This window comes from Nerophis ophidion, linkage group LG12 (genome assembly GCF_033978795.1).
Source record: "Nerophis ophidion isolate RoL-2023_Sa linkage group LG12, RoL_Noph_v1.0, whole genome shotgun sequence".
NCBI classification, from domain to species: Eukaryota; Metazoa; Chordata; class Actinopteri; order Syngnathiformes; family Syngnathidae; genus Nerophis; species Nerophis ophidion.
In genome coordinates, this window is record NC_084622.1 from 44,633,451 (window position 1) to 44,651,106 (window position 17,656).

General features: G+C 40.6%; 1 protein-coding gene across 1 annotated transcript in view; it reads right to left on the minus strand.

The window, feature by feature from the left end:
- LOC133563483 (CD44 antigen-like) overlaps positions 1-17,656 on the minus strand; it is a 44,077-nt gene that overhangs the window by 12,664 nt on the left and 13,757 nt on the right. Inside the window, exons 2-4 of the mRNA XM_061917640.1 lie at positions 11,060-11,225; positions 3,490-3,632; positions 3,332-3,376 (exon numbers count right to left, since the gene is read on the minus strand). Coding sequence (XP_061773624.1) covers positions 3,332-3,376; positions 3,490-3,632; positions 11,060-11,225 — 354 coding nt within the window. The remainder of the gene's footprint in view (positions 1-3,331; positions 3,377-3,489; positions 3,633-11,059; positions 11,226-17,656) is intronic.

Sequence of the window (17,656 nt, forward strand, 5' to 3'; positions counted from 1 at the left end):
CTTTTTGGACCAGTTGATCTGCCGCTTCTTTTCTTTCTCCTATGTCCCCCCCTCCCTTGTGGAGGGGGTCCGGTCCGATGACCATGGATGAAGTACTGACTGTCCAGAGTCGAGACCCAGGATGGACCGCTCGTCGGGACCCAGGATGGACCGCTCGCCTGTATCGGTTGGGGACATCTCTACGCTGCTGATCCGCTTGAGATGGTTTCCTGTGGACGGGACTCTCACTGCTGTCTTGGAGCCACTATGGATTGAACTTTCACAGTATCATGTTAGACCCGCTCGACATCCATTGCTTTCGGTCCCCTAGAGGGGGGGGGGGTTGCCCACATCTGAGGTCCTCTCCAAGGTTTCTCATAGTCAGCATTGTCACTGGCGTCCCACTGGATGTGAATTCTCCCTGCCCACTGGGTGTGAGTTTTCCTTGCCCTTTTGTGGGTTCTTCCGAGGATGTTGTAGTCGTAATGATTTGTGCAGTCCTTTGAGACATTTGTGATTTGGGGCTATATAAATAAACATTGATTGATTGATTGAAAATTACAGATAATACACATATAGGCCATGATAAATAGCAAACACGTTTTGTTTCGATGGTTTTTGCCCATTTTTCCACAAAAAAAGGGGTCCTACCTTAATTCTGTTCGTTTTACTGATAAAAAAAGCTGTGATTATCAATATTATTTATTTTTATTTAGCCTTTATTTAACCAGGTAAAATCCCATTGAGATCAAAGTTCTCTTTTCCAAGGGAGACCTGGCCTAGAGGGCATCAGCAAGGTTACAATAAAAACAGTAAACAACACATAAAACATCACAATTACAACATTAAAACTTATGACACATGTGCATACAGACAAGGTAGACTGCAATCTTTTCACAGAAGCTTTAAACTCATTTAATGTAACAAGGGTTTGAAGTTGAATATTCAATTGTAGGTTATTCCATCCTTCGCTGCTGAAAACCTAAATGCTTTCTTGCCCAGTACAGTTCTTACTTTGGGGATGACAAATTGAAGAACTCTACATGCCCCTAAAGCTGACCAACACGCCGGATTGTAGTCAGTTGGAGGCGTGTCTTAATGAAATTAAACAATGGATGTCCGCTAACTTTTTGCAACTCAACGCCAAAAAAACGGAAATGCTGATTATCGGTCCTGCTAGACACCGAACTCTATTTAATAATACAACTCTAACATTTGACAACCAAACAATTAAACAAGGCGACACGGTAAAGAATCTGGGTATTATCTTCGACCCAACTCTCTCCTTTGAGGCACACATTAAAAGCGTTACTAAAACGGCCTTCTTTCATCTCCGTAATATCGCTAAAATTCGCTCCATTCTGTCCACTAAAGACGCTGAGATCATTATCCATGCGTTTGTTACGTCTCGCCTCGACTACTGTAACGTATTATTTTCGGGTCTCCCCATGTCTAGCATTAAGAGATTACAGTTGGTACAAAATGCGGCTGCTAGACTTTTGACAAGAACAAGAAAGTTTGATCACATTACGCCTGTACTGGCTCACCTGCACTGGCTTCCTGTGCACTTAAGATGTGACTTTAAGGTTTTACTACTTACGTATAAAATACTACACGGTCTAGCTCCATCTTATCTTGCCGATTGTATTGTACCATATGTCCCGGCAAGAAATCTGCGTTCAAAGGACTCCGGCTTATTAGTGATTCCCAAAGCCCAAAAAAAGTCTGCGGGCTATAGAGCGTTTTCCGTTCGGGCTCCTGTACTCTGGAATGCCCTCCCGGTAACAGTTCGAGATGCCACCTCAGTAGAAGCATTTAAGTCTCACCTTAAAACTCATTTGTATACTCTAGCCTTTAAATAGACTCCCTTTTTAGACCAGTTGATCTGCCGTTTCTTTTCTTTTTCTTCTATGTCCCACTCTCCCGTGTGGAGGGGGTCCGGTCCGATCCGGTGGCCATGTACTGCTTGCCTGTGTATCGGCTGGGGACATCTCTGCGCTGCTGGTCCGCCTACGCTTGGGATGGTTTCCTGCTGGCTCCGCTGTGAACGGGACTCTCGCTGCTGTGTCTTGGATCCTCCTTGGACTGGACTCTCGCGACTGTGTTGTATCCATTGTGGATTGAACTTTCGAAGTATCCTGTTAGATCCGCTCGACATCCATTGCTTTCCTCCTCTCTAAGGTTCTCATAGTCATCATTGTCACCGACGTCCCACTGGGTCATTATTGTCACCGACGTCCCACTGGGTGTGAGTTTTCCTTGCCCTTATGTGGGCCTACCGAGGATGTCGTGGTGGTTTGTGCAGCCCTTTGAGACACTAGTGATTTAGGGCTATATAAGTAAACATTGATTGATTGATTGAAGAACATTCATTGAACGCAGATTGTGATTTCCTTGTTTTTTTTGTTAAAAGACAAGATAGATAAGATAGAGTGATACAAAGAATGGTTTTGTAGACGAAAACATACCAATGATTGATGATGATTATTAACTCGCAAGGGGAAAGGTTGTTTTAAACAATGTCTGGCAGAAGATTGGATGGTTTGAATATCATATCCATTCTTCAGCTTCTGACAATATCTTATCCTGTTTACCAATACTCGTTTGGAATGAATACCTCATAGCGGGGACAACCATCAAATGATGTTTAATACATTTATTTCTGTTTTGCTATGTAATATATGACTGTTATTTTGAAGGTTGTGCAAGCGGATATGCTTTTATTGTGTTAAGGGGACTCACGAATGGAAACGGAAAAGGAAGTTGTTGCTTTTCAACGTCACGGCTAGGACGACGCTATGGTAAAGAGTGTATGAAAAGGGGAAATAGAAAACTAACAGTTAAAAGGATTCTAAGGCCAGTTGAAAGGGAAACAATGTAAATTGTTGCATTTGTTTGATTTGTTTTAAATGAACACATGTTCAATGCTTAAGTACAACGTAATCTTATGCACCATTTATCTTGTATGCTTGCTCATCGGCTCTTACATCGGTCATTGGGCAAACGGTGAAGGATGTAAAATGAAGGACCATTTGACCATCAATTCCAGACTTCGACTGAGCTGCTACAGTGATGACTGTAACTCTGCATAGAGAACTCTAAAACTTTGTTGCAAAATATCGCAAGTTTATCAACTTTTCCAATGGTTATAATTTACTTGTACAACAGAAGAAACCAAGATAATTTGGTAGCAACTTGGCTGCAACGTTTCACTTTTGAAAAAATAACAAAGCGGATTGATTGTAAAGTCAGTAGACTGGAAAGTTTTGATTTTTTTCACATTCTTGAAATGATCCTGTAGATATGTTCAGCGGTACGGCTTTATTTGAAAAATGGTGCATGCATTGCTCACCTGGACTTCTGTCAAACGCCTTATCACAATTCATCTCAGGTCCCACTGGGAAAAAGCACGGATAACAAGTGAGAAGTAGATAACGACCACATCCACAGATCATCAATATGCTGAGCATTGTTCTTACAAAAGCTTGGTTGATCTGCCTAAAATCACACCTGTTTCATCGAAGCAGTAAGCATCAAACGATTCGTTCAGGTCCTGGCGAGGGTGGAGGATGAAACCGGTTGAGTTCATTGCACAGTTTTCATGGTGTGTGTGTCTGAGAATGGCAGTGCTCATGTTGCTGATCCAGCCATGCCTAAGAGGACACACATGAATTGGACAGAGGGACACATAAATTACATTTTGAATCTACTCAATGCAGTAATAAAATAAAACTATTACTGTGGACTATCTTTTAAAAAGGCTGGCCATTGGCTTTGTTTGATTTTGATTGTGACCAAGTTTTGGTCTTTAATATTACTTATTTTATTATTAGAAGAGCTCCCACCCTATCACCGCCGCACATACACACACTCAGTTTAATTACATGAACTAAAACAAAACAAGTATTGACTTTATCTGGTTGAAACTAAATTCTTAAAACACATGTAAAAAAAAATGTTTTTGTTGAATGCAGCTTGTAATGTTCTACAATATATTGTATGGGAAAAAAACTGTTTTTTTTTACTTTATAAAGATGGAGTGATTGTCTTCCCAACTGTCTTTCCAATGCAATAACCCAGAAACACAGTAGATGGCACACTCCATGATATGATAGCCCACAGTATATACATTTGTACATATTAGTGTAATCAATAATCTATTTAACTAAACATTCCAACCAGTGGAGCCATTTGGCTTTTTCTAGGGCTGTAAACTATTTGGAGTTGTTTTATCATTTCAAAAGTTTTTTTTTTTTTAATTATTTTTATTAGTTGAGTTGTGAGTTTATACAACCTCAATCAATCAATCAATCAATCAATGTTTACTTATATAGCCCTAAATCACTAGTGTCTCAAAGGGCTGCACAAACCACCACGACATCCTCGGTAGGCCCACATAAGGGCAAGGAAAACTCACACCCAGTGGGACATCTGTGACAATAATGACCCAGTGGGACGTCGGTGACAATGATGACTATGAGAACCTTGGAGAGGAGGAAAGCAATGGATGTCGAGCGGGTCTAACATGATACTGTGAAAGTTCAATCCACAATGGATACAACACAGTCGCGAGAGTCCAGTCCAAAGAGGATCCAAGACACAGCAGCGAGAGTCCCGTTCACAGCGGAGCCAGCAGGAAACCATCCCAAGCGGAGGCGGATCAGCATCGCAGAGATGTCCCCAGCCGATACACAGGCAAGCAGTACATGGCCACCGGATCGGACCGGACCCCCTCCACAAGGGAGAGTGGGACATAGAAGAAAAAGAAAAGAAACGGCAGATCAACTGGTCTAAAAAGGAAGTCTATTTAAAGGCTAGAGTATACAAATGAGTTTTAAGGTGAGACTTAAATGCTTTCAGTTAAATAGTAATATTATTATGTCAAGTTTCCCTTTACTTCATAGTGTAAGGTAGAGATTAGCTGATTCTTGTACAAAACCTAAAACCAGTAAAGTTGGCACGCTGTGTACTTCATAAATAAAAACCGAATACATAATTTCATTCATTCATTCATTTTCTACCGCTTGTCCCTTTTAGGGTCGCGGGGGGTGCTGAGATTTGCAAATTATTTTCAACTCATATTCAATTGAATAGACTGCAAAAACAAGATGTTTAATGTTCGAACTGAGAAACTTAATTATTTTTTTGCAAATAATCACTACCTTAGAATTTAATGGCAGCAACACATTGCAAAAAAGTTGGCACAGGGGCATTTTTACCACTGTGTTACATGGCCTTTCCTTTTAACAACACTCAGTATACGTTTGGGAACTGAGATTAACAATTTTTGAAGCTTTTCAGGTGGAATTATTTCCCATTCTTGCTTGATGTACAGCTTAAGTTGTTCAACAGTCCGGGGTCTCCGTTGTGGTATTTTAGACTTCATTTTATGCCACACATTTTCAATTGGAGACAGGCCTGAACTAAAGGCAGGCCAGTCTAGTACCCCCACTCTTTTACTATGAAACTACGCTGTTGTAACACGTGGCTTGGCATTGTCTTGCTGTTCTTAAACATCGGACGATTAGCTCACGCATGTGTTCACAAAGTGGCGACCCTCGCCCCATCCTTGTTTGTGAATGACTGAACATTTCATGGAATCCATTTTTACACCCAATCAAGGCACCTACTTGTTCCCAATCAGCCTGTTTACCTGTGGGATTTTCCAAATAATTGTTTCATGAGCATTCCTCAAATTTCTCAGTCTTTTTTGCTATGTGTGCCAGCTTTTTTTTAACATGTTGGAGGCATCAAATTCCAAATGAGCTAATATTTGCAAAAAACAACAAAGTTTTTCAGTTTGAACGTTAAGTATCTTGTCTTTGCGGTCTATTCAATTGAATACAGGTTGAAAAGGATTTGCAAATCATTATATTGAACCGAGCGTCCCTGGTTCAATTCCCACCTAGTACCAACCTCGTCACGTCCGTTGTGTCCTGAGCAAGACACTTCACCATTGCTCCTGATGGGTGCTGGTTGGCGCCTTGCATGGCAGCTCCCTCCATCAGTGTGTGAATGTGTGTGTGAATGGGTAAATGTGGAAGTAGTGTCAAAGCGCTTTGAGTACCTTGAAGGTAGAAAAGCGCTATACAAGTACAACCCATTTATCATTTATATTCTGTTTTTATTTACGATTTAAACAACGTGCCAACTTCACTGGTTTTGTGTTTTGTGTAACTATCATTAGTGGATAATAAATATAATTCATCCTCATTACTATAAGTGTTAATATAATTATTGGTGTATCTGCAGGGGGTTTCAGTAGTGTACAGTATGTAAGAGCATTTCAGTAGTGTATGTAAGAGATAATTCTGAATAATGTCCCTAGCGGCCCCTCATAGTTAAGCCTCACCTGTTTTTAAAAACTATGGACGCCTCTGTTTTAAACTTGATTCAAGGTTCCTTGAATGCACCACAGTTATGTGCTAAAGCAATGCAAAAGTAGAACTTAAACCTACCTGACAGACACTGCCACAATTATATTTAATATATCAATACATTTCTCCTACAATTATATGGTGGTTACCAAATGTTGTGTGTGAATGAGCTTTAAAGACGTTATGACATCTGCGTTGAGTGAACAGTGAAGAACTGTGCTGGGGGGTTTCCACTGGGGGTTTCCACTACCAGAAAGAATGAATGCATTTTTTTGCAAGGGTGCATAGGTAGGTAGTAGGGCTGCGAATCTCTGGGTGTCCCACGATTCCATTCAATATCGATTCTTAGGGTCGCGATTCGATTATATATCGATTTTTTTCAATTCAAAAACGATATGTTTCCGATTCAAAAGGATTCTGTATTCATTCAATACATAGATTTCAGCAGGATCTACCCCAGTCTGCTGACATGCTAGCAGAGTAGTAGCTTTTTTTTTAAAAAGCTTTTATAATAGTAAAGGACAATGTTTTATCAACTGATTGCAATAATGTAAATTTGTTTTAACTATTAAACGAACCAAAAATATGACTTATTTTATCTTTGTGAAAACATTGGACACAGTGTGTTGTCCAGCTTATGAGATGCCATGCAAGTGTAAACCACTGTGACACTATTGTTCTTTTTTTATTATTTTTTATAAATGTCTAATGATAATGTCAATGAGGGATTTTTAATTACTGCTATGCTGAAATTATAACTAATATTGATACTGTTGTTGATAATATTCATTTTTGTTTCACTACTTTTGGTTTGTTCTGTGTCGTGTTTGTGTCTTTATTGCAGTTCTGAGTGTTGCTGGCTCAGGTTCGGTTTTGGAATTGGATTGCATTGTTATGGTATTGCTGTGTATTGTTTTGTTGGATTGATTAAAACATAAATACATAAATAAATATTGATTTAAAAAAAAAAAGAGAGAATCGATTCTGAATCGCACAACGTGAGAATCGCGATTCGTATTCGAATCGATTTTTCCCCACACCCCTAGTAGGTAGTGTTACATATTCCTAACTTGATTCAAACTAAATTGTTTTTAACTTTGATCCAACAATTAATTTTGTCTTGACCTTTATGATATCATATTTTACAAGTGTTAGATTCAAATAAAAGAAAAATGTTTAAATCTTTACAAAAGCCCAGGACGTGAGCATGTGACCCCACGTGTTTATGCCACAGGTTGGCCCTGGGACTATTTGTCCATATAAAGTTGCCGCCATCTTGTATTGGACTCATGCAGGCTTTCCATTCCGTGTTATCACAGTGCTCATTGCTTTCCTGCAGGCTAAACCTGTAGAGTTACACAAATCTCCTGAATAAATAAAAGCCTTGCAGGTGTTGTTGCAAAGCATCTAATTATTACACTAGTGTGCACAAAAGCATTGTAACCTACTGGCAGATGAACAGTTCATTTTTTTCCCATCACGTTTAGGTCTCTGATGAACTTAAACTTAGGCACTGTGTGAGAGAAGTGATGCAATCGCAATTTGTAAAAAAAAATTTTTTTTACTCTGGCAAAAAATAGTCATCCACCCCGACAACTCACCACATCCTCTTCAAGTCACTGAGTGATGTGGCATTGTTGGACCACACCCGCGTTAAAAATGGGTTGTTTTGCAGGAATGGGACATGTCCAACAGCTCACACTACCCTTTCTTTTTAAGATGTACTACGTTTTAAAATACTAAAACTGCAAAATACAACTAACAACTTATGTTGGTGCATCTTCCATACATGAACTTCAGCCCAAAGTGTTGCACATCAGTAAAGGACATAACATGTTGTTTTTTTATCATTGTTGTTATCAAATTACCCCACAGTCAATAAATTCTTACTGCACAAAGTGCAGGATGGTCGCTCTGGAAACACTCTGTGGAAAGGCTCCCCGCTCACACTGCTTGGTGCCTCGTCTGAGCTGCTGTGACTTAGATTACCATAGTAACTAATTAGATTACCATAGTAACTAATTAGATTATCATAGTAACCAGTATATCATGCAAAAACGCGGATTTCAGCCATTGAAATACTTTGTATGGTTCAAGACTTACTGTCAGAATTTGTTTGTGATGAACCCCAAGATGCAGAGAAGGAGGCAGGCATTGAGTGAGAAAACATGGTTTAATAAAACACTAAGACAAAACCAAACAAAAGCGGTACGACAAAAAGCGCACACGAGGAGGATAACAAACTAAAAGAGCTAGCATGGGAGCTAGAAAACAAAAGGAGTTTAGCATGGGAGCTAGCAAAAACAAAAGCTAGCGTGGAAGAAAAACAGAAGTCGTTACGTGTAGTAAAAGACAAATTAAAAGCAGGGAACAAAAGACAGTAAGCTACAAACTGCTACCGAAATATAGCTTACCGCTACGCTGCAATGACACGACACGACAGGAGCGACATTACAGAAGTGACATTACTGACAATAATCCAGCACAGACTGGATGGATAAGCAGGTTAAAATAGGAGTGGGCTGATTGACACCAGGTGTGGCCAGGTGCCAATCAAACACAGCCGAGGGGAAACAGCGCTCAGGGAGAAACACAGGAAACAGACAAAATAAAAGCGCTGACGGGAAATACTACACACAGAGGAAACAAAGACAAATGCAGAGGAAAAAACTAAAACATAACCAAACTGTCAGGGACGAACCTGACACTTGCGGTCATTTGAAATACTCCTAAAAGGGGTAGAATTGAAGAGTAAGGCTATTTTTTGATGCATAATTAGCTAAAATGTTCACGTTCACTGAGTTAATGATGTTTCAGGTTTAAATTGCCGTACTGTTCAATTAACTTATTTTATATTAGGAGATCCCTACATTTTTGACTATTTTAACCGCTTCAAAATCATTTAAACTGCTGCACTGAGCTATCATGATCCTCATGTACTTTGTACATATTATTTTTTATTTATTTTTTTATTTCCATGACTGAGTTGTCTTAGTGTAGTTGTTGAGAATGTGAGCTGTCTCTCAGCTAATTGTTACGCTTTAGATTCAGAGCAAAATTTTGGGTCAGAAGCCTTTCCACTGCTAGTTGGCATAGCAAATTGCAGAGTGAATGCAGTAAGATCCGACCAATACACCAGAACAAAATCATTCACAACGTGACCGATTGTGTTGTCTGCAGCGAAATGCGTCCAAAACACCAGCAAATGATGTTAAAATAACATCTAAACGATCGACATTTATCTATGATAATATGAAAGAGCTGCTGATGGTGTGTTTGACTGTAAAGTAGTTATAAGGAGATATGATAGAAGGTAAATAATGTATATTATTTTTACTTTACATCATGGAACTACTGCAGTTGTTTATAGTACATTCCATTGCATACAACATTTCCTATTTTAGATTGTATGTTTATTTTTAAAAGGGATCTTGCATGTTACTATTGTGCTGTTTTTGGGAAGGCCAAATTCATTTCAATGGGCAACACTGTTTGGCAATGCAAGTTTTTCAAGGTGCGAACTGCGTCACGGCACCAATGAAACTCGTATCTCGAGGTACTACTTTTCCCTATGTCATCTACCCTCGTGTTGCGTAACTCACCATTTCATTTTCATACAATTAAAAAGGAGCGCAGTATAACATTTGTAAAAACTTGGCAACAGCCTTATGCATAGCTGTGGTTTGGTACAGCCTGTGACTAATTTAACAGCAACGGGGGAATGGTGCAATGGTCTCATTTTAACACAATGACACATATTCTTATGTCTGAGGACCAAAACTCAAAGTGAAGGCAGAACAAACAAAAAAAAAATGAACACTAAAACAGCAATCAAGAAACAATTAATGAAAAACCAAGAGGGACTTAACCTAAAGAGGGGAAGAACCTTAGTCCTAACATAAATAATAAATATAAATCGTTTGAGGTGCTTCCTCTACACCTGGTTGTTATCTACCGCCCCCCAGGCCCCTATTCGGACTTTATCAATGAATTCTCAGAGTTCTTTGCTGATCTAGTGACACACGCCGATAATATGATCATAATGGGGGACTTTAATATCCATATGAATACCCCATCGGACCCACCGTGCGTAGCGCTCCAGACTGTAATTGATAGCTGTGGTCTCACACAAATAATAAATGAACCCACGCATCGCAACGGTAATACGATAGACCTAGTGCTTGTCAGGGGTATCACCGTTTCCAAAGTTATGATACTCCCGTATGCTAAAGTATTGTCCAATCATTACCTTATAAAATTCGAGGTTCAGACGCATGTTCGTCAAACTAATTATAATAATAACTGCTATAGCAGCCGCAACATTAATACGGCCACAACGACAACTCTTGCTGACCTACTGCCCTGGGTAATGGCACCATTCCCAAAGTATGTGGGCTCTATTGATAACCTCACTAACAACTTTAACGACGCCCTGCGCGAAACCATTGATAACATAGCACCGCTAAAGTTAAAAAAGGCTCCAAAAAAGTGAATATGGGTTGAAAACTGATTTGCAAATCATTGTATTCCGTTTATATCTAACACAATTTCCCAACTCATATGGAAACAGGGTTTGTTGTTGACATCCTGAAGTATTGGAACATACAGTAGATTGAAACCACATGACTAAACACAAAGGCTGGTTACTGATTTGTTAGCCAGTAAAGACAATTTATATCAGCAGCAAAATAAAAAAAATGTACCTGCAGGTTTCCATTTTTTGATCAAATGCTTGTCTGACTTGGTCGTGTGTTGCCATGACGCTCTGCTCCTGCTGGCACACCTTTAAAGCGTTGTCAAAGGTCAGAAAATGACGAGCTTCTCCCTCGACAAGAAACACCCCGGCATAGCTGCAGCTGCGAGAATTGACTACGGGGAAAGAAGCAAAAAACAAAAGGAGTCACAGTTATTGTATTTAATAGACAGCAGCAACCCATTAACCATGTTCTGTTTTTTCTTGTTTGCGACATAATACATAAATCTATGATATCACGGGAATGGCGGTGTCACTGACGGCGCCCTGTCATGCACCACGAGAACAATTGCACAAGCATTCAGTGCATAACAAGTAAAGAAGTGATTTGATACAGACATGACATGTTCCATGGATTTACGCTTGCATTTGACATTAGAACAATGTTAGGCTGGGGAGATGAACAAAAGAATATTGTGTCTACAGAACAGGGCCTCAGGGATAGACACACATGACAGAGCACTAAGATCATTTTTTTGTATTCCCCTCCATTCTAAGACACGGTTATAGTCGCTTGACTGTCAGAATAATTAAAAGGCTAAATAGCTGAAGGGAAATTGATTGCAAAATTGAAAATGCAAAATAGTTCAAGCAAGTGAAGGAAGCAGAATGAGACCACATTGATCAATCTTTCCCAGTAGGCAAGTGAAAGTAGAAGACGCACATATAATCATTTAACACACACACTGTGATCTATCAAGACTAAAACTCAACTGCGAGCGCCATTTTCCATCCTTATTTGGGGGCGGTATAGCTCGGTTGGTAGAGCTCGGTTGGTTAGAGCGGCTGTGCCAACAACTTGAGGGTTGCAGGTTCGATCCCCGCTTCAGCCATCCTAGTCACTGCCGTTGTGTCCTTGGGCAAGACACTTTACCCACCTGCTCCCAAGGCCACCAACACTGGTTTAAATGTAACTTAGATATTCAATCAATCAATCAATCAATGTTTACTTATATAGCCCTAAATCACTAGTGTCTCAAAGGGCTGCACAAACCACTACGACATCCTCGGTAGGCCCACATAAGGGCAAGGAAAACTCACACCCAGTGGGACGTCGGTGACAATGATGACTATGAGAACATGATACTGTGATACTGATGATACTGATGACTATGAGAACATATGAAAACATGATACTGTGAAAGATGGATCCAACACAGTCGCGAGAGTCCAGTCCAAAGCGGATCCAACACAGCAGCGAGAGTCCCGTTCACAGCGGAGCCAGTAGGAAACCATCCCAAGCGGAGGCGGATCAGCAGCGCAGAGATGTCCCCAGCCGATACACAGGCAAGCAGTACATGGCCACCGGATCGGACCGGACTCCCTCCACAAAGGAGAGTGGGACATAGAAGAAAAAGAAAAGAAACGGCAGATCAACTGGTCTAAAAAGGGAGTCTATTTAAAAGCTAGAGTATATATTGGGTTTCACTATGTAAAGCACTTTGAGTCACTAGAGAAAAAGCGCTATATAAATATAATTCACTTCACTTCACTTATTTAGCACGTCAGAAAAGTGTTTTGCAAACTGACACAGTTACACAAACGTCTGTGAGAAAGGAGACAATTGCACAACAACTCTATTCTACAAATGTGTGTCAACATATATGGTCTTTTAAGAATGAAAAAAAAAATGTTTTAATGACATTTGTTTTTTCATGGTAAATGAACACCTTGACACTACAAACATTTTCACATACTTCGTTCGACATGGTCACAGGAGGACTGAGGATCAAACCCGCAGCCTTTAGGTATACAGTATATGTACATCCATCCATCCATCTTTTTCTGCTTATCCGAGGTCGGGTCGCGGGCGCAGCAGCCTAAGCAGGGTAGCCCAGACTTCCCTCTCCCCAGCCACTTCGTCCAGCTAATCCCGGGGGATCCCGAGGCGTTCCCAGGCCAGCCGGGAGACATAGTCTTCCCAACGTGTCCTGGGTCTTCCCCGTGGCCTCCTACCGGTTGGACGTGCCCTAAACACCTTCCGAGGGAGGCGTTCTGGTGGCATCCTGACCAGATGCCCGAACCACCTCATCTGGCTCCTCTCGATGTGGAGGAGCAGCGGCTTTTCTTTGAGTTCCTCCCGGATGGCAGAGCTTCTCACCCTATCTCTAAGGGAGAGACCCGCCACACGGCGGAGGAAACTCATTTCGGCCGCTTGTACCCGTGATCTTATCCTTTCGGTCATGACCCAAAGCTCATGACCACAGGTGAGGATAGGAACGTAGATCGACCGGTAAATTGAGAGCTTTGCCTTCCGGCTCAGCTCCTTCTTCACCACAACGGATCGGTACAACGTCCGCATTACTGAAGACGCCGCACCGATCCGCCTGTCGATCTCACGATCCACTCTTGCCCCACTCGTGAACAAGACTCCTAGGTACTTGAACTCCTCCACTTGGGTCACGGTCTCCTCCCCAATCCGGAGATGGCACTCCACCCTTTTCCGGGAGAGAACCATGGACTCGGACTTGGAGGTGCTGATTCTCATTCCGGTCGTTTCACACTTGGCTGCGAACCGATCCAGTGGGAGCTGAAGATCCCGGCCAGGTCTCTGCAAAAAGCAGAGACCTAATCTTTCGGTCACCAAACCGGAACCCCTCAACGCCTTGACTGCGCCTAGAAATTCTGTCCATAAAAGTTATGAACAGAATCGGTGACAAAGGGCAGCCTTGGCGGAGACCAACCCTAACGATCCACTCTTCCCTCACTCGTGAACAAGACTCCTAGGTACTTGAACTCCTCCACTTGGATCACGGTCTCCTCCCCAATCCGGAGATGGCACTCCACCCTTTTCCGGGAGAGAACCATGGACTCGGACTTGGAGGTGCTGATTCTCATTCCGGTCGTTTCACACTTGGCTGCGAACCGATCCAGTGGGAGCTGAAGATCCCGGCCAGGTCTCTGCAAAAAGCAGAGACCTAATCTTTCGGTCACCAAACCGGGACCCCTCAACGCCTTGACTGCGCCTAGAAATTCTGTCCATAAAAGTTATGAACAGAATCGGTGACAAAGGGCAGCCTTGGCGGAGACCAACCCTAACGATCCACTCTTCCCTCACTCGTGAACAAGACTCCTAGGTACTTGAACTCCTCCACTTGGGTCACGGTCTCCTCCCCAATCCGGAGATGGCACTCCACCCTTTTCCGGGAGAAAACCATGGACTCGGACTTGTAGGTGCTGATTCTCATTCCGGTCGTTTCACACTTGGCTGCGAACCGATCCAGTGAGAGCTGAAGATCCCGGCCAGGTCTCTGCAAAAAGCAGAGACCTAATCTTGCGGTCACCAAACCGGAACCCCTCAACGCCTTGACTGCGCCTAGAAATTCTGTCCATAAAAATTATGAACAGAATCGGTGACAAAGGGCAGCCTTGGCGGAGTCCAGCCCTCACTGGAAACGTGTCCGGCTTACTGCCGGCAATGCGGACCATTATATGGACCAGTATATGTACAGTACAGGCCAAAAGTTTGGACACACTTTCTCCGCATTCAATACGTTTTCTTTATTTTCATGACGATTTACCCTGTAGATTGTCACTGAAAGCATCAAAACTATGAATGAACACATGTGGAGTTAGGTACTTAACAATAAAAGGTGAAATAACTGAAAACAAAAGGGACAAGCGGTATAAAATGGATAGATGGATATTACAAAAACATCTTTGACTATGAAAACATGATCATTGCAATCGACATTTTGTGTTATTCATGCGTGAAACTGTTATCTAAACATGTTGTAGCTCCTCCTCTGAATGCAAGTGTTCCTAAAGCAGGAGTAGAAATTCTGTATTTTGACAAGATACAACATTTGGCAAAACACCAACACACAGTTGGCATTTTTTTTTATTATCATGAAATCATGTTTGTCCTTTTTGTGTTGAGCAGTTTAAAAAAGCAAAATGTTTAAAACGCATGTATTTAAAGCAAATCAATTGTCCGTTCATGGGGTTAAAACTTAAAAATGATCGGTCTAAGGTCCACTTATTAATAATGAAAAAGTATATATATATATATATATATATATATATACATATATATATATATATATATATATATATATATGTATATCTAATTATATATATATATATATATAATTACATCATATATATATATATATATATGATGTAATTCGAATTAATTTTGAGTTAACTATGAACAATGTGATTAATCGTGATTAAGTTTGACACCTTTAATTATTATATATTGTGTAGGAAATGGCACTACTTAAATGTAAGAGTAACCTATTTCCGAAACTTATTGGTCACAAATATACAGATCAATACAGCAATGGCATGAAAAGCAGACGAGTTCAAAACATTGTGGGATTCCATTTTATTGACATCTCTACTTTTCATTACTATTGTCTAAAGAATACCGTATTTTCCGGACCACAGGGCGCTCTGCCGATGAATGGTCTATTTTTTATCTTTTTTCATTTATTAGGTGTACCAGATTATAGGGCGCATTAAAGGATTCATCTATATTTTTTTTTTCTAAATTGGAAACACTTCCTTGTGGTCTACATAACATGTAATGGTGGTACTTTGGTCAAAATGTTGAATAAATTATGTCTTACGGATCATCTTCAAATCGCGATCTGACAGTCGCTTCCGGATGCGTTGTTTTGTGGGTGGTCTTATTTACGTGGCTCACCTTCGGCAGCGTCTTCTCCCCATCATCTTTGTTGTAGCGGTGTAGCGTGCAAGGACGGAAGTGGAAGAAGTGTTAAAAGATGGAGCTAACTGTTTTAATGACCTTCTGACTTTACTTTAATCAATAACAGTGCAGCATCTCCTTATCCCGAAAAAAACAACACTGGAAATATGTCCTGTGAAAAGCCGTCTCAACGGAACTCTCTAATAATTAAAGTTCTTTGGGTGAATAATATAAACTCACTACACCGGTATGTTTTAGCGCTTTCATGGCGAGTTTACTGAAAGACATAAGTAAGAACTTTAAACTAATTTATATAAGAAATGGCAATAGCTGGGGATGAATGTCCCATAACAAGAAGATAGAGAAAAAGAAGCTTATTGATTATGTTGTCCCCATGGACTACAAAGGCGGATGCGCGCAATTTTTCAGGATTTATGCTGATCCCAAATACATATCAGGAAGTACCAGAAGTTAAGAGAAGTTGCTTTTCCATAATATTTCAAAACAAAACGGCAGATAATATTTCTTACCTTATACACACACCATAATAATACCCGTATATAGAAGCACAGTACAATCTATCAAGTGGTGTGGCTTCATAGCTTACTTAAGTTGTACTAAAACGTTTTTTGATGGATATTTGAGCGCCGTGTGTAATGTTCTATATTTTCAATGGAACACATGAAATGTTGGTGTTGTTTACTTGAGTCATATTGCCATCATAGTGCAGTCTACACGTATCTCTTATGTTTGACTGCCATCTACCGGTCACACTTATCATTACACCATGTACCAAATAAAATTGCTTCGAGGTTGGTAAGCAAAACCAGAATTATTCCGTACATTAGGCGCATCGGGTTATAAGTCGCACTGTCGAGTTTTTGAGGTTAAGAAAAGGATTTTAAGTGCGCCTTATAATCCGGAATATATGGTAACCGTTAAATTTGATCAACCAACATCTGATCAAAGAAATTAACACAAATGTCACATTAGCGGGACGTCAGGGCAAGTAAAGACACTTTTAGAAGCACTAAACCTAAAATCACAACTTATGTATATTGTTGCGTCCCGGAAGAGTTAGTGCTGCAAGGGATTCTGGGTATTTGTTCTGTTGTGTTTATGTTGCGTTACGGTGCGGATGTTCTCCCGAAATGTGATTTCCATTCTTGTTTGGTGTGGGTTCACAGTGTGGCGCATATTTGTAACAGTGTTAAAGTTGTTTATACGGCCACCCTCAGTGTGACCTGTATGGCTGTTGACCAAGCATGCCTTGCTTTGCTTGTGTGTGTGAAAAGCCGTAGATATGTGATATGTGTTTGGGCCGGCACACAAAGGCAGTGCCTTTAAGGTTTAATGGCGCTCTGTACTTCTCCCTACGTCCGTGTACGACTCCGTACAGCGGTGTTTTTAAATGTTTACTCTTTTAAACCGATACCGATAATTTCTGATATTACATTTTAAAGCATTTATCGGCCGATAATATCTGTAGTTTTCATCCCAATTTGCGAAATGCCACGTCTAGTTATATTCCGTGGTATAAAAAGGTGAATTAGGTCCCCAAGGAAGGCCCACTTCACTGTATTTCACTATTATATTTGAGGTTCTGAGGACAAATACTCTGGCCTATAAAGAAAAAAACAATATGTTACTGTATGTTTGAAGGATGTTGTACCGTGTATTCATTCATTCATTCATTCATTGCTGGTCATTTTGCTCCAAGTCCTCACATAAAGTCACATGCTATGAAACAAAAGGCCAGTTGTTCTGCTGCTTCAGGGTTAAAAAGGAAGTACGTCGTTGAGGAAGTAACTATACACATTCTACTGGTTGTGTCATAAATTTGTCTCTCGTATTTCAACATGTATGCATACAAAAAAAATAACAAGGAAAAAT